General features: G+C 40.9%; 1 protein-coding gene across 4 annotated transcripts in view; it reads right to left on the reverse strand.

The window, feature by feature from the left end:
- Positions 1–25,986, reverse strand: part of phf11 (PHD finger protein 11) — a 76,586-nt gene that overhangs the window by 21,806 nt on the left and 28,794 nt on the right. For all 4 annotated transcript variants that reach the window (XR_011962502.1, XR_011962501.1, XM_072584534.1 and 1 more), the window contains exons 5-7: positions 24,060–24,160; positions 23,035–23,072; positions 8,158–8,237 (exon numbers count right to left, since the gene is read on the reverse strand). Coding sequence is in view for 2 of the 4 variants with exons in the window: in XM_072584534.1 (XP_072440635.1) it covers positions 8,158–8,237; positions 23,035–23,072; positions 24,060–24,160 (219 nt within the window). In the remaining 2 variants the exon portion in view is untranslated. The remainder of the gene's footprint in view (positions 1–8,157; positions 8,238–23,034; positions 23,073–24,059; positions 24,161–25,986) is intronic.

The raw sequence follows: 25,986 nt of genomic DNA on the forward strand, positions 1-25,986 counted from the left end.
TCAACATGATTTTATGCAAAAGACTTTACCTGCACATATCTAATCAAATGATCCAAATTCACTTTATTTTTTAAATATAATTCAATTTTTTTGAAACAGAACAATTCGCCTGTTATAGAATCATTATAAAAGAGTATTTGAAGGAAATTATATTACACGGCTTGTTGTGACTGCAGGGTGACAATTACAGGGTAGAGCCACTAATGACCAGAGTTGTGTTTATGTTGTTGTGAGTACTAGCTAAGTGTATTAAATGAATCATAAGTTAATGCTGTCAGCAAAGAAACAATATATAATTAAAATGGTTAATTTGGATATAGAAGGGTTGTAGGGTCACTGGAGACCTCTTGGCATAGTTTCCATGACTACTGTGAATCATGCAAGACACAAGTACAATGTTTGGGTTACAAACGATGGCCAATAGTGAAACCAGCACATTTTTGGTGGCATGGTGGAAGAATCTTAAGGAACAACAGTTGCTCACAGGTGGAAGATTCTATCAAAAAATTCTTGGTGCTTCTTTGTGCTTGCATGAGGAAGCTAATGGGATGCCACCTCATTTTGTTTTTGAAACATATACCGATTCATAAATAATCTACAAAAACAGTTTTCAAGTCAAATATCCCAGAAAGTATGATCAAAATATCAAAAATATGGTTTTTTAAAATATTACATTTCTCACTTGAGCATTGCACTCTCTGGTGCTTCTATCCAAATGTAAAACAGGGTCAAGAAATTATTTACTTTCCAATATACGATACAATGGGTTCTATAAAGTAACAGGGTATCACAGCACACAGTCTCCTCTCCAATTATATTATGAGCAACTCGAGAGGAAAATATTAGTGGAGTGAGAAGCAGCTCTTAAGCGACAACACAGAGACAATAGCAAGCTTTATGTTAATTATAGAAAAGGTCATAAGTATGGTCAAAAGGGTTAAATGAACTGAAGAAAAGCTAGATTTGATTGGCTACAAATCAAACTGAGGAAAACAAAAACCACCAACTATTTTGATGAACAACAATATGAAACAGCAAGTGGAAAACATTTAAAATGCCAGAGTGCAAGGTATACATAATCTGCTGAAAGGAAAAAATAAACTTTTTATTCAAAATTTCATTCACAGGAGGTGGTCACAGTTTATTGCCCATTCCTAATTTCCCACAGGCCAGTTAAGAGTCATCAATGTTGCTGCGGGTGTGGAGTCACATGTAGACCAGACCAGGCAAAGATGGCAGATTTCCTTCCCGAAAGGACTTAAGTGAACAATCAACAAGGTTGTAAGACTATTCATTTCAGATTTTTATTGAATTCAAATTCCACCCCATCTGTCGCATTGGGATTCAAGTCTGACCTCCCAGAACATAACCTGGGTTCATGGATGATTAGTTTAGCTATATTATTACGAGTCCATCACCACCCCACGAGTAGGTAGCCACAAATGAATAAAGATAGAACAGATAGGAATGACATGGAATGATGAAATGAGTAATGAGTTAAAGTGTATCTAAAATAAAAAATGAATAAGCTAAACAAATTCAAAACAGTCTGCAGATAGATGAAATCCATGTGCAGAAGGGAACAGATAGCAGAAGTATTATTAATCGTAATCACGTGTTTGAAAAAAGATGCAGTGCCAGAGGACAGGTGGAAAGGTAATGCCATTCCTTATACTGGAGGGGGGGACAGATCATGCCAGGAAATTATAGACCAACCAGCTTAACCTCAAAGGAAGGAATAAACAATGGAACAGAAGCAAATCTCAAAATCAAAAATCTAATAGTGAACAGTTAGCAAAGAGAAAATTTGAGGAGGTAACTATGGAGAATGACAGTGCAATAGATGTAATTTCTTAAGATTTTATAAGGCTTTCCCATAAGATGTCCCATATTGGATTAATGAATATAGTCAGAGAATATTGACTCAGCAGACAAGTAGCATAATGAATTGTTGGTTGGCTTCAAAATAGAATGCAGACAGTGGAACTAAAGGTAGCTATTCAGAGCAGCAAGGGGTGTCAAGTGGAACGACTGCTGTTCACAATTTACAATTATGATTTGCACTTTGAAATCAAAAAAATCTAAATTTACAGATGATACCAAACTGGATGTGGAAAGGCTGTTGTCAATACAAAAAGACGTGGAATAAATTATACTAAGACATGGATAAATATACAAAATGGTCAAATTGGTAATTGAAATTAAATACAGATAAACGTGAGATAATGCATCTTGGTAGGTTGAACAGTTAGAATATGCAAGCCTCGGTGGGATCAAGAAATGAAGACAACTCAGAATACAAAAAGGATCAATAAACCCTTGCTGGAGGAGGTAACCCCACAAATATCACCAATCTCAATAACGGGGAGGCTAGCACATCAGTGCACAAGATATGGTGAAACATCTGCAATGGTCTTTGGCCAGAACTGAGTGGATGATACATTTCATTCTTCCAAAGAAGTTCCAAACACCACAGATGCAGTTTTCACCCAATGTGATACACTCATGTGAAATCAAGAAATGGCACAAACAAAGATGGTTGTTGTTGGATGTTAGTCAACACAGTTCCAGGGCATTTCTGCAGAGTCTCCTGGCCCAACCATCTTCAGCTGATTCATCGCTAACTCTATCAATAGAGGAGAAGTGGAGATATTTGCCAATTAGTGCACCATGTCCAACATAATTTGAAAGTTCTCAGATACTGAAGCAGCCCATATCTAAAGGCAGCAAAAACCTGGACAAGATCCAGGTTGGACTGATAAATGACAAGGAATGTTATTGTCACATAAATGCCAAGCTAAGACAATCTCCAACAAGAGAGAAACTGACCATCGTCCCTTGTCATTCAACGGCATTACCATCGTGCAATTTCCCACCGTTAACATTATGTTTACCATTGACCAGAAACTCACCACATAAATACAACAGCTACAAAAGCAGTTCAGATGCTAGGAATACTGTGCCGAGTAACTCACCTCCTGACTTCCCAAAGCCTGTCCACTATCTACAAGTCCCAAATCAGGAGTGTGACAGAATGCTTCTCAGTTGCTAAAATGAGTGCAGCTCCAACAATACTCAAGAAGTTTCATTCTGGTGGTCTCCAACAAGTTGATCTCAATCAACTGGTTGGTCAGAGTCTGACAGTCAATCTCACACCCCTCCCATGTTCCCTCACCACATACGCTGATTATCGTGCCACTGCATGAGTTCCACTTCTGGAAGCCAAGAGGTAAGTACGTGCTCTTGAGTGGGAACACCAGTTGTGGCACTGTGTTTTAGTTTGGTCCGGATGGACTCTCATTGCAGGATCAAGTTTTGTTGTGGCATTGTAAACAAATCAATAAGAAATCTACTTGGAACTGGTTTGTAAAGCCAGTATAAAACAGTAACAGAAACATAGGAGACTATTCAGCCCATCACTCCATAGGCTCTCTGCAAGACTAACTCAACAAGTCCCACTCCTCTGTGCACAATCTATAAACCTGCAATTGCTTTTCTTCAAGATGGTAAAAACAATGACTGCAGATATTGGAAACCAGATTCTGGATTAGTGGTGCTGGAAGAGCACAGCAGTTCAGGCAGCATCCAAGGAGCTTCGAAATCGACATTTCGGACAAAAGCCCTTGATGAAGGGCTTTTGCCCCGAAACGTCGATTTCGCTGCTCCTTGGATGCTGCCTGAACTGCTGTGCTCTTCCAGCACCACTAATCCAGAAATTGCTTTTCTTCACACAGGCTCATACCAGAAGAAGAATTGCTGCTGTACCCCAAACACAATATCCAAGCGACGCAAGCTGACCAGGGCTGCCCAGAAACGAATCATAACTATTGAAGTGATCTTCTGTGCCTCCACATTTGCAAGCAACCAACAACATTATGGATATTCCAGAGGCACCTATCCACAGGCCAACTGATAGCGTGAACAATGACAGAGATATGAAACAAACTACAAAATGGAGTTGTAATGATCAACGAAGATGAAGAATCTGGACCATCTGAAAAGAAACCAAACCAAACAGGTACAACTTCCATACAACATGGGAAGATTAATTTCTGTTGGTAACTGTAAAGGGTAAGAGCATTTATATGTCACAAAGTACACTGATGAGTATAAGGGGAAATTTAGAACAACGCCACAGAACGATGTGCAGTAAATTCAAGGATAGTCTTCTCTTGAACAGCATGCTTCAGACAAAGAAAGCTGATGAGCTGAAAGGCATTTTGAAACCTGAACAGTAACTTTTTTCCCCTGAACCAGCAGCTAAAGATAAATGATGCTTTAGAGCAGACCTTATGTTTGCCACCTACTGACACAAGAAATGATTCACAGATGGCAAATTAGGAAACATTGACTAGTGGCCACTGACTCTTTAGCTTTCTTTGTGCCTAAAGTCTTTGAAAATTAATAGTTATCCAGAACATGTCACTTGATGCTTCCACAGTCACAAAACAAGTGCAATCGGAAGGTGCCTTTCAGCAAGTATAGCAGGACCAGAAGGATTGTGACTGCTTCTCTCTGCAGTTCAAATCCATTGACATGGCCACAAAGTTCAGCTGATTGTTTTTGTGCACACTAAAAAAAGATCTTCTCATCTTTTTGCTCCTTAAAGAGAGAGTAAGGGGCAAGGACATCTGTACTGAATTCAATACGTACATAGTTGAGGAAACATTTCAATTAAGAAACTGGTTTCCATCACGACTGCTGGTGCACTGGCCATACTTGGTGCAAATGTGGGCTTTACTGCATATTGCAAAAGTGATCTTGATTTCATCTCTTTTGTCAATTTCCACTATAAGATCGACGAGCATTAGGAAGTAAAGTTATTAATTTTTCTCATGTAATAAACATTAAGATCGTATAGGTAAAAACAATGACTGCAGATGCTGAAAACCAAATACTGGATTAGTGGTGCTGGAAGAGCACAGCAGTTCAGGCAGCATCCAACGAGCAGCGAAATCGACGTTTCGGGCAAAAGCCCTTCATCAGGAATAAAGGCAGTGAGCCTGAAGCGTGGAGAGATAAGCTAGAGGAGGGTGGGGGTGGGGAGAGAGTAGCATAGAGCTTATGCTACCCTATGCTACTCTCTCCCCACCCCCACCCTCTTCTAGCTGATCTCTCCACGCTTCAGGCTCACTGCCTTTATTCCTGATGAAGGGCTTTTGCCTGAAACATCGATTTCGCTGCTCGTTGGATGCTGCCTGAACTGCTGTGCTCTTCCAGCACCACTAATCCAGTTAAGATCGTATACTCAATTTGAGCAAAGGCTCATCAATGCTGCTTGTTTAAATCCTTACTTAAAAGTACTCAGCGCCATTTAATTAATCATCCGTGCAAATGTGTGATGGTTAAATCAAGGGTAAATCCTGCAAACATTTTTAGATCAGATATCTGAAATTGTCATACCTCCTAAATCAAAGAGTGAAATGTGCAGTGACCTGTCAGGCAATGTATGGTTGCTCAATTTGGGGTTCCTTCCAGACAATGGCAAAACTAATCGAACTGAACTGTAAACTACAAGGACAGGACAGAAACATAGTACATATGTTCAATGCTGTGAACACATCCAATTTAAAACTGGGTCTGAGGTCGTCCCAATTAAAAGATAAAGTGCCGCAAATGTTCTGATTCTGGAGAAAATACTAGAATAAAAATCAAAGAGAGACAAAAATAGTTCCACCCAGAAATACATGTCTGAGGAAGTTAGCAGAGGAATTCAACAAGCCATTTCATGTATTTAATGTGATGAAATAAATTATGTTTGTCTTATATCTATTCCTTCAAGTAGACAGTTGTTTGCTTACAAAGCAGTGAGGTTGATATGGAAATAAATTAGTTGAAAATGTTTTGCTGGAAAAGCGCAGCAGGTCAAGCAGCATCCAAGGAACAGGAGAATCGACGTTTCGGGCATGAGCCCTTCTTCAGGAATCAATCCTGCTCCTTTAATGCTGCCTGACCTGCTGCGCTTTTCCAGCAACACATTTTCAGCTCTGATCTCCAGCATCTGCAGTCCTCACTTTCTCCATGGAAATAAATTACAACACTAAATGAAACTAAGCTCAAAGTAAGCAATTTTTGGGAACTCATAAATAGAGAACAATACTCACGCGCATTTTTAAAGTGAGAGCTTATTTTGACTTCTCATACCTCTGTAAGAGCATTCACCAAAATTAAGATAATCCAAGTCCATGCATTACACCAGCCTCACAAATATCCATTTGATGGGCTGTATATGATTGGTGGATTCAAACTACAACCCAGACTTCAAGGCAGTGGGTGTTATAGGTCACACAGACTTGGTGAGTCAAGGCCAAACTGAATAACTACATAGGTGGCTTTCAATTTTATGTAGTACTAAAATTAATTTGCTTGTCCTATAATTTCTTCAAGATAAATTTTGGTTTACACATAAATTCAAAAAGCCATCTCGTGCTTAAAAAGGTTGAAAGCGACTGCCATACAAAGCCATTAAAAAAAATCAAACCAAGCACCAAGTTTTACTTTTCAATTAATGTGCACAGTTATTGAACATTGGTCTGGCCACATTTACAGTAATGCATGCAGTTCCATTTGTAGCATTACAAAAAGGTTGTGGAGCCATTAGAGACAGTGCAGAGTACATACCAGGTAAGATTTGACAAGCTGGGCCTCTTTTTCTCTTGAAATGGGAAGGCAGAAGAGTGATTAAACAGAAATATTTAAAATTATCGACAGCTTTCGTAAGAATGGAAGTGTTTCCTCTTGTGGGAAGAGCTCAATCAGAGACCATCAACATCAAACAACAGTCACCTTAGAATACAGAATTCTGAAGAAACTACATTCCTCAAAGAGTGGCAAAAAACCTGGAGCTTCTGATCTTGATCCCGACACATTGGCCTTCCTGATGCCAGAGGTCTTAATTAGACACCAATCGCCCGATAATGAAGGCTGCAGGAAAACCAGACTGGGTATATTGAGTGGCCTTCAGAAGGCATGGGAGATCTGTGCAGGTCCCACGAAATCCCAGAGCAATCACATATTCTTGGGAGCCTAAGGTCAATTGCAAGGGAGGCAGCTACTCTCACAACATTTAAGAAGCATTCAGATGAGCAATCAAAATGCCAGGGTGTAGCAAACCAAGGACCACGTGCCGGTACATGGCACTTTGGCAATTAGGTGCAGTACAGTTTGGTTAGCACAGACATAGTGAGCCAAAGGGCCTGTTTCTATGCTATATCACTCAAGGCTCTCAAGTGACTTATTAATGATTGTAATTGGCATCCTGCTGTGAATGGGTGGCAATCCCAGGCTTTCTTCTGTCCCCAATTTAATTGCGGACAGTTTTCTAATACAGGGATACTGCTGATCTTGACTGAACCTCCTGACCTCCATTAAACCCACTTAAAATTTGACCCATTATCTCTGACAACTCTGTTTCGTCAATGAATTAACAATCCCAAATTTCTAATCACTTTGGCAACTAGGTGTATTTTAACCTCTGCATCTATACTCAGGATGAATGTGCATTAAAATAAGCTACATTACTATTGTTGCTGTATATAATAGAAGCAGATACTAAATTCAGAATAAAAGACCAGATAAAAGACCACCACAATTCATAGACTATCATACAAAGCAGGTTAGGATGCAAAAGAGGCATCAGCAAACAGAAGCCTTCACACAAAATGTATGGTTATGAGATTTATACAAGTTACCAACAGAGAATCCAGAGTGCCCTTTGTGGTCACTCTGATAAATAGGGGATTCCCGTTGTGTCTTATTGGATACTTTATCTAACAAGCAGTTTTTGGCAAACAGTACACATGCAATAATAAATGTATAACAATTCAATACTTTCAAGAATCTAGTAGATTCAGGTATTTACCACTCACTGTGGGGCAGAGTTCAATTTACCATTAAAGAGTCAAACATATAGGCTATAGTACAACAAATATTCAACTGTTTGGTACAACCAAATTATGTGATTCCACTAATGTTGACCAATTGTGGATAGTTCAAGAGACCACCACCTTTTCAAGAACAATTAAAGACAGCAATATCTGCTGGTCTAGCCAATGCACCTACACACTATGAACAAATAAAAGAATTTTATGTTGTCCCTTCTTGTATAAGCAATAAGTCTACACAAAAAAAACATAACGTAAATCAAATATAACTCACGAGATTTATTGGAAACTTTTACACAGTAGCCAGTAAATATTGGCAAGTCATCACTTTCATCTGTGTCAGAACTGATCAGCCTAAGAAAGCAAGCATTTTTTAACATTAGTGCAACATACAGGAACAACATTGGGGTAAATTTTAATCTGGTACGATAGTGAAAACTGGTACGATAATGGGCAGAATCATATCAGCCTCACAGTGGTGGCTTTGGAGGCTGGGCCAAGTGTATATTTGGACAGGTGCCTTTTAGGTCAGCTCACTGACACCCTCATGCTTCCAGAGTCATAGAATCATCCAGTTACAAAGCATGGAAACAGACCCTTCATTCCAACTCGTGTATACTGACCAGATATCCTAAATTAATCTAGTACCATTTGCCTGCATTTAGCCAATATCTCTCTAAGCCTTTCCTATACATGTACTCATCTGGATGATTTTTAAATCTTGCAATTGTACCAGCCTCCGCCACTTCCTCTGGCAGCTCATTACACACACACACACTGCATGAAAACATTGCCCCTTAGGTCCCTTTTAAATATTTCCCTTCTCACCTTAAACCTATGCCCTCTACTTTTGGATTCCCCGGCCCCAGGGAAAAGATCTAGTCTACTTACCCTATCTATGCCCCTCATGATTTTATAAACCTCTAAGGTCACCCCTCAGCTTCCGACGCTCCAGGGAAAACAGCCCCAGCCTGTTCAGCCTCTCCCTATAGCTCAAATCCTCCAACCCTGGCAGCATCCTCACAAATCTTTTCTGAACCCTTTCAAGTTTCAAAACATCCTCCCTCTAACAGAGATACCAGAATTGATCAAGAGTTGGACTAGGAAGGAGGTCAAAGTCACATAACATTTCCAGATGCAGAGGAATTCCAACAAAAAACAGCAAGAATGCTGTGAAATAGCAGAGAACAGCCATCTCCAGTCATATACATTAAACATTTCAGTCATTGCACAGTCAATATCGACAGGTACAATGCTGCTCTGCAGCTCATCAGTTAATCCCTCAGCAACACTCCCACCCTCACATTATGGCCAGAAAGCCTTCCAATGGAATGGTCCATAATGCCTAACATTTCCCCAATTCCCACTGAATAAGTGCCTCCTGTAACAGTCCCCATAATGGGTGCACCACTGATCCACGTAGACTGGGACATAGAAATGGTACCAATATCACAAAGCTTTTTAGAGCTGATAAGACTCCATCCAACAAAACAGCATTCTGTTTTGCACTATCAGATACAGTCAAGATTTACCCCACTGAGATTACTCATCTTTCACAAACAACATATGTTGTACCTGCAAAAAAAAAATTAAAATTTCCAAGGCACTGCACAAATATCACAAAACCAAAATATGGGAAGACAAATAAGGAGGTCAGTGAACTAAAAGTTTAGTCAAATAGGAAAGCTTTAATGAGTATCTGAAAAGGGACAGAGCAGGTAGAGAGGTTTTAAGAAAGTTTATTCCAGTGCTCAGGATCTAGGCAACTGATAGCATGGGCAGCAATGGCAAAATAATTAAAATTGAGGGTGCAGACACAGGTATCTCAGAACTTTGGGCTGGAAGAGATGGAGAGAGTCATACAGCATGGAAACAAACCCTTTGGCCCAACCAGTTCATGTCGACCATAATCCTAAACTAAACTACTTCCACTTGCCTGCTCCTCATGAATATCCCTCCAAACCTTCCATAATCATGTATTTATTCAAATGTCTTTTAAACATTGTAACTGTCTATGCACCACTTCCTCGAGAAGTTAATTCCACACATGAACCACCCTGTGTAAAAATGTGCCCCTCATGTCTTTTTTAAATCTCTCTCCTCTCACCTTAAAGATGTGGCCCCTAGTCTTAAAATCCCCCATCCTAGGGAAAAGACAACTATCATTAACTCCATCTATTCCCCTCATTATTTTACAAACTTCTATAAGGTAACCTCACAACCACCTACACTCCAGTAAAAGAAGTGCCGGCCTATCCAGCCTTTCTTTAGAACTCAAATCTTCCACACCCAACAACTTCCTGGTAAATCTCTTCTGAACCCTCTCCAGCTTGATAATATCCTTCTCAAAACCTCACAGCACCCGGGATCCAGGTTCAATTCCAGCCTCAGCCGACTGTCTGCGTGGAGTTTGCACATTCTCCCCATGTCTGCATGAGTTTCCTCTGGGTACTCTGGTTTCCTCCCACAATCAGAAGATGTGCAGGTTAGGTTAACTGGCCATGCTAAATTGTCCATAGTGCTCAAAGATGTGTGGGTTAGGTGCATTCGTCAGGGGTAAATGTAGTGGAATGGGTCTGAGTGAGTGACTCTTCAGAGGATTGGTGCAGACTTGTTGGGCCAAATGGCCTGTTCCCCCAATGTAGAGATTCCATTCCATGTATTCCAGAAGAGACCTCTCTAATACCCTGTAAAACCTCAATATGACTTCCAAATTCCTATACTCAAAGGACTGAGCAATGAAGACAATGTTGAGGAATTTGAAAACAAGGATGCAAGTTTCAAAATCAAGACATTGCTTGACTGGACATATCGGTCAGCAAGCACAGGAGTGAAGAAGAACAGGACATGAACAGCAGAGTTTTGCATGACCTTGTATTGATGGAGGTAGAATTTGGGAGTCCAACCAGGAGTACATTGGAATGCTGTAGTCTAGAGGTATGAAGAGGGATTCAGCTGCAGATGTGCAGAGACAGAAAATATCAAGCAGTTATGAGTTGATAGTACATAATCTTGGTGATGGTGTAACCATGAAATCAGAAGTTCACCTCAGAGTCCAACGTGGATGCCTGGTCTCATAATTTGACGCAATGCTGGGTACCCACCACTGGCGGCTTATAGCTGGGGCAGAGCATTGCCACCTTCCTGGTCTGAAAGGTTGTTCAGCGATTTGTTGAGGAGGATGGACAATAAGCCTCAGTATAAGAGGCACTGACCTTAGATAATAATATTTATGATCTGAAAATAATTTACTCTTGAAAAGCTCAGAGAAAAGCTACTTACTTCTTCTAAGCCTCCTCTGGATCCCCTTCCATGCCAGCATATCCTTCCTTACATACTTGGCCCAAAACCACTTACAATATTCCAAATATGGTTTGACCAGAGCCTTAACAACCTCAGCAGTACATCTCTACTCTGTATTCTAGTTGTCTTGAAATTAATGCTAATATTGCATTTGCCTTCTGAACTGCCAACTGAACCTGCATGTTAACCTTAAGAAAATTCTGAATTCAGACTCTGAAGTCCCTTTGTGCTTCATTTCCCCATTTAGAAAATAGTCTCTGCCTCTATTCTTCCAACCAAAGTCCATAACCTCACACTTTGCTGCATTCGACTCCATCTGCCACTACTTTGCCCACTCTCCTGGACTGTCCAGTGCATCTGCAGCCAACTTGCTTCTGTAACACTACCTGCTTCTCCAGCTATGGCATCTACATATTTAACAGAGGACTCAGTTCTCCACTGTGACACTAGCAATGCATTCAAATGCTTTTGCCTGATTTCAAACTTGGGTCCATTCATTTGTAAAACTAACGTAATAACCACTGAACTACAGAAACAGGACACCATGTGTTAGTGGTATCAAATATGGAAGGGAATGGCTAAGGACAGCAAGTTTCCTTTCCCAAAATTACATTGATGAATCAGTGGGGATTTCACAACAATCCAACAGCTTTAACATGGCTACCCACTCAAAAGGAATTATACAGGAAGTCAGATAGGGTTACACAGAGTTAGATGCAAAGAATATGTTCGCAAGTGGAGCCTAAGTGGGACAATACTGCAAGCTGGGGCTAAAATGGTTCTCCCTTGGTTTATCAAGTGCAAATTAACTCATATTTTAAAAGATGTGCTTTTAAAGGGTTTTTGGGGGGCTATAACATCAAATGTGTGTGATGTGGAGATGCCAATGCTTGATTGGGGTGGACAAAGTTAAAAATCACAACGCTAGGTTATAATCCAACAGGTTTATTGGGAAGCACTAGCTTTCAAAGTACTGCTCCTTAATCAGGTAGTTGGTGGAGCAGGATCACAGGACACAGAATTTATAGTAAAAGATCAAAGTGTCATACAACTGATGTGATGTATTGAATAAGCCTAGATTGCTGTGAAGTCTTTAATCACTTAGAATGGGATGCAGGTTTCGATTGATTAATCCCAGAACTTCTTTCAAGTCACAAGTTATAATACCTTTTATGTGGTCTCACCAGCCCCATGTACAGCTGCAATAAGCTGACAGCAGTGTAGAGGTTTTGCAATATCCAAATGCAATGACCAACATAAGAACATCAAAGGGTAGTCTGCATTGCCATGACCTAGACTGCATTGGCCAAGACCTGAGATGTTAAGTTGAAGACAGTTAAAGCTTCTATTTTCAAGTCAAGAAACAGCAATCTAGGTTTGTATGACACTTTGATCTTCTACTATAAATTCTGTGGCCTATGATCTTGCCCCACTAACGACCAGGCGAAGGCACAGCGCTCCAGAAGCTTGTACTTCTGAATCAGATATACAGACAGTCCATTGGTGTCTGACTGTGCTGCAAAAAAAATGAATCAAATTGTAGGGGTCCAGTAACTCTTCACCAGATTACTTCAGAGCATTGAAGTTAGGGCTATAATAAATAGGAACTGGAGTAAACTGTTCAGCCCCTCGAGCCTGCTCCACGATTCGATTGGATCATGGCTGATCCAACATTCCTCATATCCACTTTCCTGCATTTTCTGTGTAACCTTTGATTTCCCCTACTGATCAAGAAGTTTTGTATCTCAGCCTTAAAAATGAACAAGAACACGGTCTCAATAGTTGTCTGTGACAAGGAGTTCCATGGACTCATAACGCTGTAAGAGAAGAAATTCCTTGTCATCCCAGTCTTAAATTTGTACCTCTTTATTCTTAGACTTTGCCCTCGAGTCCTAGAATTGCCCATAAGGGGAAACATCCGCTCAGTATTTGCTCTGTCAAGTTTAAGAATCATTGTGTGTCATTGCTCATTCTTCTCTGTGAGTAGAGTTGAAACATGTGGGCGACACGGTGGCACAGTGGTTAGCACTGCTGCCTCACAGCGCCAGAGACCCGGGTTCAATTCCCGCCTCAGGCGCCTGACTGTGTGACGTTTGCACGTTCTCCCCGTGTCTGCGTGGGTTTCCTCCAGGTGCTCCGGTTTCCTCCCACACTCCAAAGATGTGCAGGTCAGGTGAATTGGCCATGCTAAATTGCCCGTAGTGTTAGGTAAGGGGTAAATGTAGGGGTATGGGTGGATTGCGCTTCGGCAGGTTGGTGTGGACTTGTTGGGCCGAAGGGTCTGCTTCCATACTGTAATGTAATCTAATCTAATCTAACGTTTAGCCTTGCTCATCCTTTCTCAGGATCATCTTCATGAATCTTCTCTGAACTGCCTCCTTAAATAAGGGGACCAAATCTGTTTACAATACTCCATATGTGCTCTCACCAGCACCATGTACAGTTTCAATGATGGCAGCGTAAAGGTGTTGCAAATATCCAAATGCAATGACCAACATAAGAACATCAAAGGGCAGTCTGCATTGCCATGACCTAGACTAATTCGATCAAAACATGAGATGTGAAGTTGAAGACAGTTTCAGCTTCTATTACCAAATGATTGGGATAAGCAGGTTTCTCAGACAGCTTTACTGGTATCATTGGTGACACTGGGTTTTGGAGATCAACAGCCACAGAGCCCTGATCATAAAGAATTCAAATGATAATGTGGTTTCTCAATTCATACCTTCTCACCTCTTACTGTGAGGTCTCCATAAACAACAAAACTGAAGTCAGCCATACTGCACGGACAGTGAGGGATGCAGCCTGCCAATTCATAAAGTGGTCCCTATGAGGTGGAACAATTTAACTTGCAGTCAGCCACATCATACCCTCTAGTTACACAGATTGCAGCTCTGTGGAAAAGTAAATTACACTCAAGGCACTTCACATATTGGCACCAATAGGAAGCAATGTGGCAAGAAGCACCAGGTTACCCACACCAAGGATTTTCATTAAGTATCTGCACACCATAATTGCTGTGTACGCAGAAGTTATTTTTAGTATGTGATCTTCCTTGACATATCCATCTACTACATTTAAAACAAACTCTGACTCCTAAAGCTAACTCATCCATTTTTTTTGTTACATCCTGCTTTCTGCAAGAAGTCATGTCCATCCTACAGTTTCACCATTTTTTGCTACATCTATGTCGACGATGTTGCTTTCCAAATGCATTTCTGGCAGGTCTTCCTCTTTCTCCAACTAAGGATTCCTCTTCTCCTATGCTTAACAGGGCCCTGAACCATGTGTCTGATCCATTTCCAGTCTTCTGTTCTCACCTCTTGTCCTTCCCTCCCAAAGGCATCCCTTGTCTTCAGTTTGCATCCGACAGACAATGTCATCCGCTGCCATTTCCACCACCTCTAGTTTGATGTCACCACTGAACTAACTTTGCCCTGCCCTGGTAGTGTTTTGAAAGGACTATTCCCACTGTGACACCCTGGGTTCACCATGTAACACCTTCATTCCCCTCCCACAGCATCTGGCCAGATGATCACAGGAGGTGTAACACTTACAGACAAAGTCAGATGTACAGCACAGAAACAGACCCTTCGGTCCAACTCGTCCATGCCGCCCAGAAATCTTAATCTAATCTAGCCCCATTTGCCAGCACTTACCCCATATCCCTCTAAACCTTTCCTATCCATATACCCATCCACATCCTTTTAAATGCTGTAATTGTACCACCCATCACCATTTTCTCTGGCAACTCATTCCAGACACACACCACCCTCTGCGTGAAAACGTTGCCCCTTAGGTCACTTTTATATCTTTGCCCTCTCACCCTAAACCTATGCTGTCTAGTTTTGGACTCCCCCAACCCAGGGAAAAAACCTTGTCTATTTACCCTATCCATGCCCCTCATGATTTTATAAACCTCCATAAGGTCACCTCTCAGCCTCTGATGCTCCAGGGAAAATGACCCAGCCCCTATTCAGCCTCTGCCTATAGCTCAAATCCTCCAACCCTGGCAACATCTTTGTCAATCCTTTCTGAACCTTTTCAAGTTTCACAACATCCTTCCAATAGGAAGGAGACCAGAATTGCAAGCAATATTCCAAAAGTGCCTAACTAACATCCTGTACTTCCGTAACATGACCTCCAAACTCCTATAGTCAATACTCCAACCAATAAAGGAAAGCATACTAAACCTCTTCACTATTCTGTCTACCTGCATCTCTACTTTCAAGGAACTCTGAACTCCAAGGTCTCTTTGTTCAGCAACACTCCCTAGGACCTTACCATTAAGTGTATAAGTCCTGCTAAGATTTGCTTTTCCAAAATGCCACACCTCACATTTATCTGAATTAAACTCCATCTACCACTTCCCAGCCCTTTGGCCCATCTGATCAAGATCCTGTTGTAATCAGAGGTAACCTTCTTCGGTGTCCACTATACCTCCAATTTTGGTGCCATCTGCAAAGTTACCAACTAAAGCGCCTATTTTCATATTCAATTCGTTTATATAAATGATGAGAAGTAGTGGACCCAGCACCGATCCTTGTGGCAGACTACTGGTCACAGGTCTCCAGTCTGAAAAACAACCCTCCAACACCCTCTGTCTTCCACCTTTGACCCAGTTCTGTATCCAAATGGCTAGTTCTCCCTGTATTCCATGAGATCAAACCTTGCTAACCAGTCTTCCATGGGGAACCTTGTCAAATGTCTTACTGAAGTCTATGTACATCACGTCCACCACTCTACCCTCATCAATCCTCTTTGTTACTTCTTCAAAAAACTCAAACCAAGCTTGTGAGACATGATACCCCATGCACAAAGCCATGTTGACTATCCCTATTCAGTCCTTACCTTTCCAAATACATGTAAATCCTGTCCCTCAGGATTCCTCCAACAATTTGCCCACCACCGATGTCAGCTTCACTGGGCTATAGTTCCCTGGCTTGACCTCACCACCTTTCTTAAATAGTGGCACCACATTAGTCAATCTCCAGTCTTCTAGCACCTCACCTTGACTATTGATGATACAAATATCTCAGCAAGGGGCCCAGCTATCACTTCCTTAGCTTCCCACAGCGTTCTAGGGTGCACCTGATCAGTTCTTGAGGTTTTATCCACTTTTACCCATTTCAAGACATCCAGCACTTCCTCCTCTGTAACATGGACATTTTTCAAGATGTCACCATCTATTTCTCTACATTCTATATCTTCCATGTCCTTCTCCACAGTAAACACGGATTCAAAATACTTGTTTGATGTCTCCCTCATCTCCTGTCGCTCCACAACTGGGCTGCCTTGCTGATCTTTGAGGGGCCCTATTTTCTCCTCACTTACCCTTTGTCCTTTTACCTCCTCTTTCCTCAATATCTGAGGCTTTGAACACTCCTTCTAGGTGAAGCATAAATTCATTTTCCCTTCATTCAATTTAGTCAACTGTAATCAACTGTCATTGTAGTGTCCTCTACTGAGGAAGCCAAACATAAACAGCTTTGTGGAACACCTTCGCTCAGTCAGGAAGCATGACCCTGAGCTTCTGGTTACTTGCCATTTCAATACACCTTTGACAATTTAAATCAACCTGCTTAAACATGGTATGATACAATTCTGCAGGAGGAAGTTTAATTTGGACCTTCTGGCCCAAAGATGGGGACATGATCATTGTGCCACAAGACCCACAATCATTAGCCCAGGGTTCTAGATTACTGGTCCACTGACATTGCTACTATGTCATTGCTTCCCTCCTGAAACAGCACACACTTTTTAAAAAAAAATATTTTCATTGGAAACATAGATTTTTTTAATGTTAAAACAAGTACAAAACAATACAATTCAAAACAATACAAAAAAAACAACCCAAGTAAAAAAACCCAACCCACCCTCATGTACAAATGTAAAAACATATATAGAAAAGTATAGAATTAAAAAAAACGCAAACTGGCTATTTAACTAAACTTTTAAAAAACCAACAAACTAATAAATAGTAATAACTCAGCCCAGCCAAACAACGCTCATACATTCATAGTTCCTCCTACCTGGATATTGGACTTGTAAAACACAATCGTTACGGCCCTGGTTAGTGTGGCAGATAAATCTGTGTCAAGGTATTCCAAAAAGAACTGTCATGTCTTATAAAAATTCTCACTTTTGTGGTGTACCATATTTGTGAGAAAAATCCAAGGGAATATGCTCCACAACAATCTCCCACCAACCAAACAGGCCCAGGGGGTTTTCAGATATCAAAACGTGAGAATATTGAAAAGTTTTTTCTTTTGCGCGTCTGCGGGAAATACACTGGGCAGGTACAAAAGGAGAGAGATAGGATCCTTCTCCACCTTTATACCCAAAATCCTCTCCATTGCACCCGCCACAGCACTCTGATATGTTTGAAGCCTAGAGACAATGGGTAAGAGTGCCCGTACAGACCTTGCACCCGGGACATGAAGATATCCCTGGTTTAAATTTTGACAAACAGTCCGGAGCCAAGTGAATCCTGTGGAGAATCTTCAACTGTAAAGCATGGGTCCTGTTGCAAATTGATATCTTCCTTGCATTCTCCCAAATATCCTCCCATGCCTCTGCGAAGACTTCAACACCCAGCTCTCTCCCCCACATCCTGCAGAGTCGATCAAACTCCATCTGAGGGGGAACCCCCCCCGATTGATGATATAAAGTACTGACAGAAAGTGTACACTTAGCACCCCCCTCTATGTTGGATTTGCAAGGATCAGTCAAAGGGTAGTTTTTTTAAAATAATATCCCTAACTTGAAAAAAACAAAAGGGGTCTCTATTAGATAACTCATACTTCCGTACTAAGTGATCAAAGGAAATCATTACACCCCTAGGTGCCCAACGTTTAAATCCTGCATCTATCATTCCTGGTTGAAAAACGAGCATACCCACTAAAGATGTATTTTTCCAATATTACCTTCCCTCTGCCAAACTGCCCTCCATGCTTTAATAGTATTGATAACCATTGAGTTATGGCAATATTCCCTAACTGTCCTCATCTTGTCCAAAAGCAGCAAACTGGTAAGGGGGCACCTTACCTGGGAGGCTTCGATATCGAGCTATATTGAACGAGGATCCCCACAGACCCAATCACTCATCTAGGACAAAAGCGAGTTTAATTGGTAATTTTTAATGTCTGGAAGGTCCACTCCCCCCCCAGTCTGTGAGGCAGTTGCAGTTTGGCTAATTTAATGGGGGGCCGCTTACGATGCCAAATAAAGGAGCTGAACCAGCCGTTCAGTCTCCTGAGTGTTTGTTTATTGAAAATCAGGGGGAGCATCCGTATAGGGTATAGCAAACGGGGGAGAATATTCATCTTAATAAGTGCAATCTGACCCAACCACGAGACTGGAAATGCCTCCCATCTTTGAAGATCTTGTTTAATTTTTTTCAAATAATTGGATAAAATTGGCTTTGAACAGCCAATCCAGAACTGGAGTATTGAATATGCCCAAATACACAAAACTCCCCTGTGACCACCTAAATGGGAATCTATAGTTGCCCTCAAGACCTAGCTCCTTCGTAAGACCACCCATAGGCATAGCCTCTGATTTTGTAGTTAACCTTGTACCCCGAAAAGGCGCCAAATGTGTGAATGCATTGTATCAGGCGAGGCACTGGGACTGCTGGATTTGTCAAAAAATTAGGACATGGTCTGCATACAACAAAATCTTATGTAATTTTGACCCCACTTCTGAGCTGATATATTGGGATCCCCACGAATGGCCTTCGACAATGCTTTTCATGTTGGTGATTGAACCAATGGTGAAAGGGGACAGCACTGCCGGCTGCCCCTAAAAATTGCTTGATCATACCCCATTGGTGATGACCGCCACGAGCGGGCCACCATAGAGAACCTTTACCTATCTTATAAAGACTTTGTCCAATTCAAACTGCTCCAAAGTATAGAAAGGTATGGCCACTCAACTCAGTCAAATGCCTTCTCTGCATCTACAGAAATCACCAATTCCTGTTGTTGGCATGCCTGAATTACATTAAGCAGCCTCCTAACATTATTGGAGGATCTGCGACCCTTTATGAAGCCCGTCTGATCCTCTTCAATAATAGAAGGTAATACAGTCTCCAGCCTTAATGCGAGCATCTTGGAGGATTTTAAAGTCCACATTTTAGAGTGAGATGGGCCTGTACAAAGCATGGTCTTCTGGGTCCTTCCCTTTTTTAAGGAAAAGTGAAATATTGGCCTCTCTCAGAGATGGTGGGAGACAATCGTGACTGTATGAATCATTAAACAGAGTGAGTATCGGGCCTGACAGTATACTTATAAATTCCTTATAGAATTCACTGGGAAGTCTGTCAGAACTGGGCGTCTTTCCACACTGAAGCTGCCTCACAGCTTCCTGCACTTCTTGCTCTGATAACGGGGCATTGAAAAAGGACTCTTGTTTGGGAGTCACACCTGGGAGCTTCAGATCCTTAAAAATAAAAATCCATTTTGGCCTGCCCCTCCTCACATTGGTATAACTTAGAGTAAAACCGGTGGAATGCCACATTAATCATTTTAGAATCACGTTAGGTTCCCAGACCCTTCCATAATCGCCATAATGGCTTGTAGGGCACTCCTTTATCCAGCGAGAAATGCTAAGTATTTGCCTGGCTTGACACCACGCTCATATAACCTTTGCTTTGCAAAATCCAGCTCCTTCTTTGCCGTCTGCATGAGCACGGAATTCAATGCAAACTGCAGCGAGAGTCTGTCAAAGTAGGCCTTCCCGGCTGCCTTCAACTGTGCTTCAAGGAGACATTGCTGCTCATCCTTCTGCCGCTTCCTATTGATGGAATTTGAAATAACTAACCACCTAGCATAGGCTTTGGCAGAGAACGGATGAGCTATCAACCGAGCCTATGTTGATGTCTAGGAACGCCCAAAATTCCCTAGAGAAATACTCCACAAACTTATTATTCTTGAGGATAAAGGGATCCATTCACCAGTACCTCAAACCCACTGTAACATCCTTAATCTTAACCATAAGGTACACTGGAGCATGATCACAGATGGTAATATTACCAATTGTACAAGATGCCATCAAATCAGGTGTTACCGCAGGGGTCAGAAAAAAAACACAATCTTTGGGTGACATCTTTGCGGATTGGAGAAAAACATAAAATTCCTACCTGTAGGATGGAGATGCCTCCAGACATCCACCAACCCTAATTCCACACACAGACCCACTAACTGTTTAGTTTGTACAGAGGGTATTGAGGGACCTTTGGTCAACCTGTCTACAATGGGATCCATGAGACAGTTAAAATTTCCCCTTTCACGATGAGCCAGGACTCCAGACTTATCAGTTTAGAAAAAGCGTCTACCAAAACTTTAAGGGGATCAGCTGGAGGGCAATAAACATTTAAAACACCATATTCTTCCCCATTTATCAAGGCTTTAAGAATTACAAACCTCCCGTGTGTGTCTTTAACACACTTCAACAATTTAAATGGGAGATTCTTCTTAATCAATGTAGCCACTCCCCTACTTCTGGTATTAAATGATGAAAAATAAACTCGGTCAAAGCCATTCTGCTGCAATTTCAGATGCTCCTTGTCATTCGAGTGCGTCTCCTGTAACAAAGCCATATCCACCTTCGTCTTTCTAAGACTCAAGAGTACTACTACTTCTTAATTGGTGAGTGACTTCTTGATATTCCAGGTACACCATTTAAATCAAGTCATTAGCCGCAGCCTTCTGCAATAACATTTAAATTCCAGTCAGGAGGAACCCAAACTACAAACTGAGTTTTAGTGTCACATGATCCACCAAATATAAAATCTACATGAACTAAACCCACGACATTTAACAAACCTATAAAACTATTGAAAATTAAAAACAAAAAAAAACATGCCAACATATAAAGCGCCAACAGCGCTGAGTAGGGAACTCACTCCCTGCCTAGAGGGGGCAACTACCCTTCCCAAACTGCCCACAAGTACGCATCTAACCATCCCAACCACCTTCACTTCTCCCAGCTAGAGCCACACCGCAAACACAAGCAGAAAATATTAAACAGCCATAGAATACCAATATGAATAAAAAAGCATTTTTAAAAAAAAGGGGAATAAATACCCCACCAATCCTTTGGTCTGCCCTAACTTAGAAATTGAAAATGTATTTCTCAACCGCCGCCAGACATAGTTTCAACCAAATTATTATCAATAGAGAAAAAAAAAGATAAAGCTCCAACCGGACTTCCTCCGTTTCTTTTACAAAACAACAAAGACATACCCAAACAACAGTATTTATACATACTAAAATTGTTCACATTTGGTTAATTTGTTCACAAAGTCCCTTGCCTTCTCAGACGGGTCAAAGAGATGTGTGGATCCATCTAGGGTGTCCGAAGCAGTGCCGGATGCTTCGGGGAGTACTGAATTCCAAGCTCCTTCGGTCTTCTCTTGACACCCGTCATAAGGTTTTCATTTCTGGATCACTGTCACTGAGAAGTCCTGAAAGAACATGGTCTTAGAGCCCTCAGATTAGGGCCTTCAGATCCTTCCCCTGGACTCTGGAAGCCTCCATGACTTTCTCCTTATCCCGGTAATGAAGAATCCACACCAGGAGAGGACAGGGATGTTGACCCAGCCCCGATCTCCGCGCTGTGACCTGGTGAGTCCTCACTATCTTCAATCTTCTCATGCCAGCCTCCAAGTCAAGGAATTTCGGCAGCCAGTCCTCAACAAATTCCGCAGGCCGCTCACCTTCCTTACCCTCAGGCGGACGGATGATCTGAACATTTTTTTCTCCTGCCTCTGTTCTCAAGATCATCCATTTGGTCGTGCAAATTATGGACCTGCGTCTCCAGGGCTTGGATCCTATTCTTGGATGAACTGGCATCAGCTTCCACTACTGTGACCCTGCGCTCCACCTCATCCATTCTCTTCTCCAGGTCTCCCAGCTGCTGCTCAAGCTTCTGCAGCATGAGAGAGATTAGAGCCAGCTTCTCTTCAACCTGTTGCCCCAGCATCTCAAGATTTTGCGAGTTCATTCACCAGGGCCTGGAAAATAATTGACTGAGCAGATCCTGCAGGCTGAACTGCAGATCCGACCTTGGATGCTCCTCTTTCCCTTTTTCAGCATTTCTGGACGGCTGGAAATGCAGGAGAGTTCATTTTTAGAAGTTTCTTGGGACTCCACGATCTTTCCAGAGTCCATTAAAGGATTCTTAAGGGACATCACAGGGTAAGTGCTGAGAAGATGTTTCCCTCCTGGAAAAGTCTACGGGCAGAGGACATAACCTCACAATAGAGTGGCGTCAATTTAAGAATGAGATGAGGAAGCATTTCTTCTTCCAATGAGTAAAGTGTCTTTGGAACTCCTAACCATATACAGCAGTGGGGGCAGAATTCTCGTGTATATTTAAGGTTGAGATAGATTGATTTCCCCTACTGATCAAGAAGCTTAGTTACAGGTAAAAGGCAGAGAAGTGGACATGTTGGATCAGTTGTGATCCTAAAGAATAGTGGAGCAGGCTCAAGGGGCCAAATGGTCTACTCCTGTTCTTACTTCTTATGATCGTATACATGTGATAATAGGCAGGGGGTGGGTTGGTGGGCAAGGGGGAAAGAGTACAGAAAATGTACATAATATTATTATGCAGTAGTCAGTTCATGAAATTAAGAGAATTCATGTTTCATTTATAATGTAATAACAAATAATACTTCCATCTAAATGTAACTAAAAAGTGCTTCCTGAATCAACTGATTTTATCCCTGTGGAAATGAAATGAAACGATTGTAAAATGTGGCAACATCTGCACCAGCCTTGTCCTATGTACATGAAATAATTTTAAGGTTTGACGGACGAACATTGGACAGTTTTTCACTTACCTCTTTCGCTTAGCAGGTGTTCTCTGATTAACACTTTTCTTGTAGAATCGGAAATAAAAAAAATTGAAATTGAATAAAGTCATCAAGAGAAGAAAAGGTATGTATCAAACATAAGTAAACCTTATTGCTTTGTACATCTTAAATGGAAAATGCTTCATTTATTGTTGCAAGTATCTCATTCAGAACTAATTAAAATGAATGTTTTTTTTAAATTGATTAATCTTTTAAAACATATATATTCATAAGTAGTACAATGTCAGATTAGAGAAAGGTATCATATAGCAGCAATGGAGGATCAGGGTATGGACCAGAGTATATGTGATATGAATTTTGCCCAATACAGTAGTGAATCTCACAGCGATAGATTACTGTGAATTTCTCTGCAGGTACCTGAAAAGTCCATGTGTTTAACAATCAAAGACAATTGCAATGTCACCACTAGTGATGTACAGAGCTGATTGTCACTTGAGATCTTCATGGACCAAATAAGACATACCAGATGCAGCCTCTTAATTTTAAACCTCATTATTTTATTCCTCCACCATAGCTAAGCTGTTGAATTTGGATCTTGCTGATTTCCTACAAATACTGCACTGTTTACATTCTGTGCTATCTTCTCTAGTTCTCACTGCGTAAAAAGAAAGTAGGTAATAACAATGACATCTATTCTGAGGGATTTAAAACTATTTGTGCGACTCAAATAATTAGTTCAAATACTTCATTCAAGTTTACAGCATAGACTGGGATCATATAGCCTACTGAATCTGGCCTAGCCCTTTGCCTTAAAATAACTTACGTTGACCCACTTTATCCCCATATTACTGTTTCGATATCTTGAAATACTGATCCAATTTTATCTTAAAAGTATACTATGATTTCTAATTCAACCACTTCTACAAAACACTCCATTTGTTATCACCACTCTATTAATGAATTTTCTCAAGCTCACTGTAATCGACCAAATTAATAATTACTGAATTTATATCAGTTCACAAAGGATGAATGAAGGAAAGATGTCTACTTACTGATAATCCTGGTTGCGGTTTCTTGCTATTAAAGGCTACATGACGATTATTCTCCTCAACAGTAGCAATGTCATCATCTGTACTACTGCCAGCATCATTACCTTAAAGGAGTTGTCACATTCGTCAGACTTCAGTTTAGTTTTAATAATTCAAAGTTGCTATTCAGTAACTTAAATTATCAACAGAATTAAAATGAATGCCAAAAAAGCTGAAACATCCAATATCAGAAGTTAACCAACTCGGAATTGAGAATAGACCATAGCTTTGAGTTATGAATGGTAATCAGCTTTACTCCTAATGGTAGCACTTCAGAAAGTTATGGCCGCCAGTCCCATTTGAAAGATTTGAATGCAAAGTCTTGGCTAGCATTTCAATGCAGTAATGAGAGAGCACTGCAGCACTGGATGTGTAATCCCTCAAATGAGACATCTACCTTTCTTCTTAGGTGGATACACAATATCCCATGGCACTACAGAGGAATCTTGATTATCCGAATGACACGGGCGAGGAGTATTTTGATCAATAGTCGAACGTTCAGATAATCGCATTTCGGATAACACAGTTCACCCAAGCATTGGGACCTTGAGATCTTGTTCGGATAATCCGACATTTGGATAATCGAGATTGCTCTGTATTTGGAAGATTTTTCTGTTCTACCCAGTGTCATTAACAATATTTATCACTTATCAGAGAAATAGATTATTTGTCCATAGTCACATTTCTGCTTGCATGACTTTGTACACTAACTGACTGCCATATCTACGACATTGCAGCAGTGACCACATTTAAGGCTGTATAGAGTTTTATTGAAATGGACATTATTCCTTTGCCATTATTAGTAATGAATAATAAAGTAGATATGGCATAGACTTTAACAAACTATATTTCCTTTTTACAGGAGATGAATTGCAATACTACTGCTCCTATGCTAAAATCTATTTAAAACATTTGTAAACTGTATATCAAGTGTTTACTTCGTGGTTTAATATTTTTGGGCTATAATTTTATCCTAGTATTCACTGGTTTCATTTCTTTTGGTACTTAGGGTTTCTCAAATACCCCACCATCCCCAGCCCCATATAACACATATAGGATTTAACAAAATATAAAAATACACAGTTATATAGTAACTTTCCTAAAAGGCAAAAAAATGAGGCTGCTGTCTCTCAGCTCTTCACACATAATGATCAACACATGTAGATTAGTGGAGAGCTAATTCATAGAATTAGTTAATAAACTATTAAATGTTGTCATGGGGTGATATACCTCTCTTTGAAAGTGGTAAGGCAAATTGGTAAAGCTGCTAAAAATTGAATTAGCTGTTTTATGAGTAAATAGATGGAATTAGTTTAGAATGGCGTCGTGGTTGATGCAGACATGGTGTGCTGAAGGGCCTGTTGCTGTGCTGTATTGTTCTATGTTTTATAAGGCAAACAGTACAAAAGCAAGAGTCGTATGTCAAATCTTTATACAACACTGGTTGACATCAGATGAAGCAGCATACAAAATATTGGATGTCCTGCTTGAGGAACCGTTAACATCTTCAAGAGAGGACAGGAGAGATTTCCTGGAATGGTACCAGGAATAAGCAACTTCAGTTACATGGAGAGACTAGAGAAGCTGGAATTGTTCTATTCAGAGTGGAAGAGATTAACATAGAACTGTACAGGTGCTTTGGCCCTTGATGTTGTGTCAACCTTTTATCCTACTCCAAGATAAAACTAACCTACATACCCTTCATCCATGTACCTATCCAAGAGTCACTTAAATGTCCCTACTGTATCCGATTCTATTACTACTGCTATTACCACACACCCACCACACATGGTGGAAAGAACCTACCTCTGACATCTCCCCAAACCTTCCTCCAATCACCTTAAAATTATGCCCTCTTGTGACAGCCAATTCTGCCCTGAGGAAAAAAGCC

Source organism: Chiloscyllium punctatum, chromosome 15 (genome assembly GCF_047496795.1).
Source record: "Chiloscyllium punctatum isolate Juve2018m chromosome 15, sChiPun1.3, whole genome shotgun sequence".
Classification (NCBI taxonomy): domain Eukaryota; kingdom Metazoa; phylum Chordata; class Chondrichthyes; order Orectolobiformes; family Hemiscylliidae; genus Chiloscyllium; species Chiloscyllium punctatum.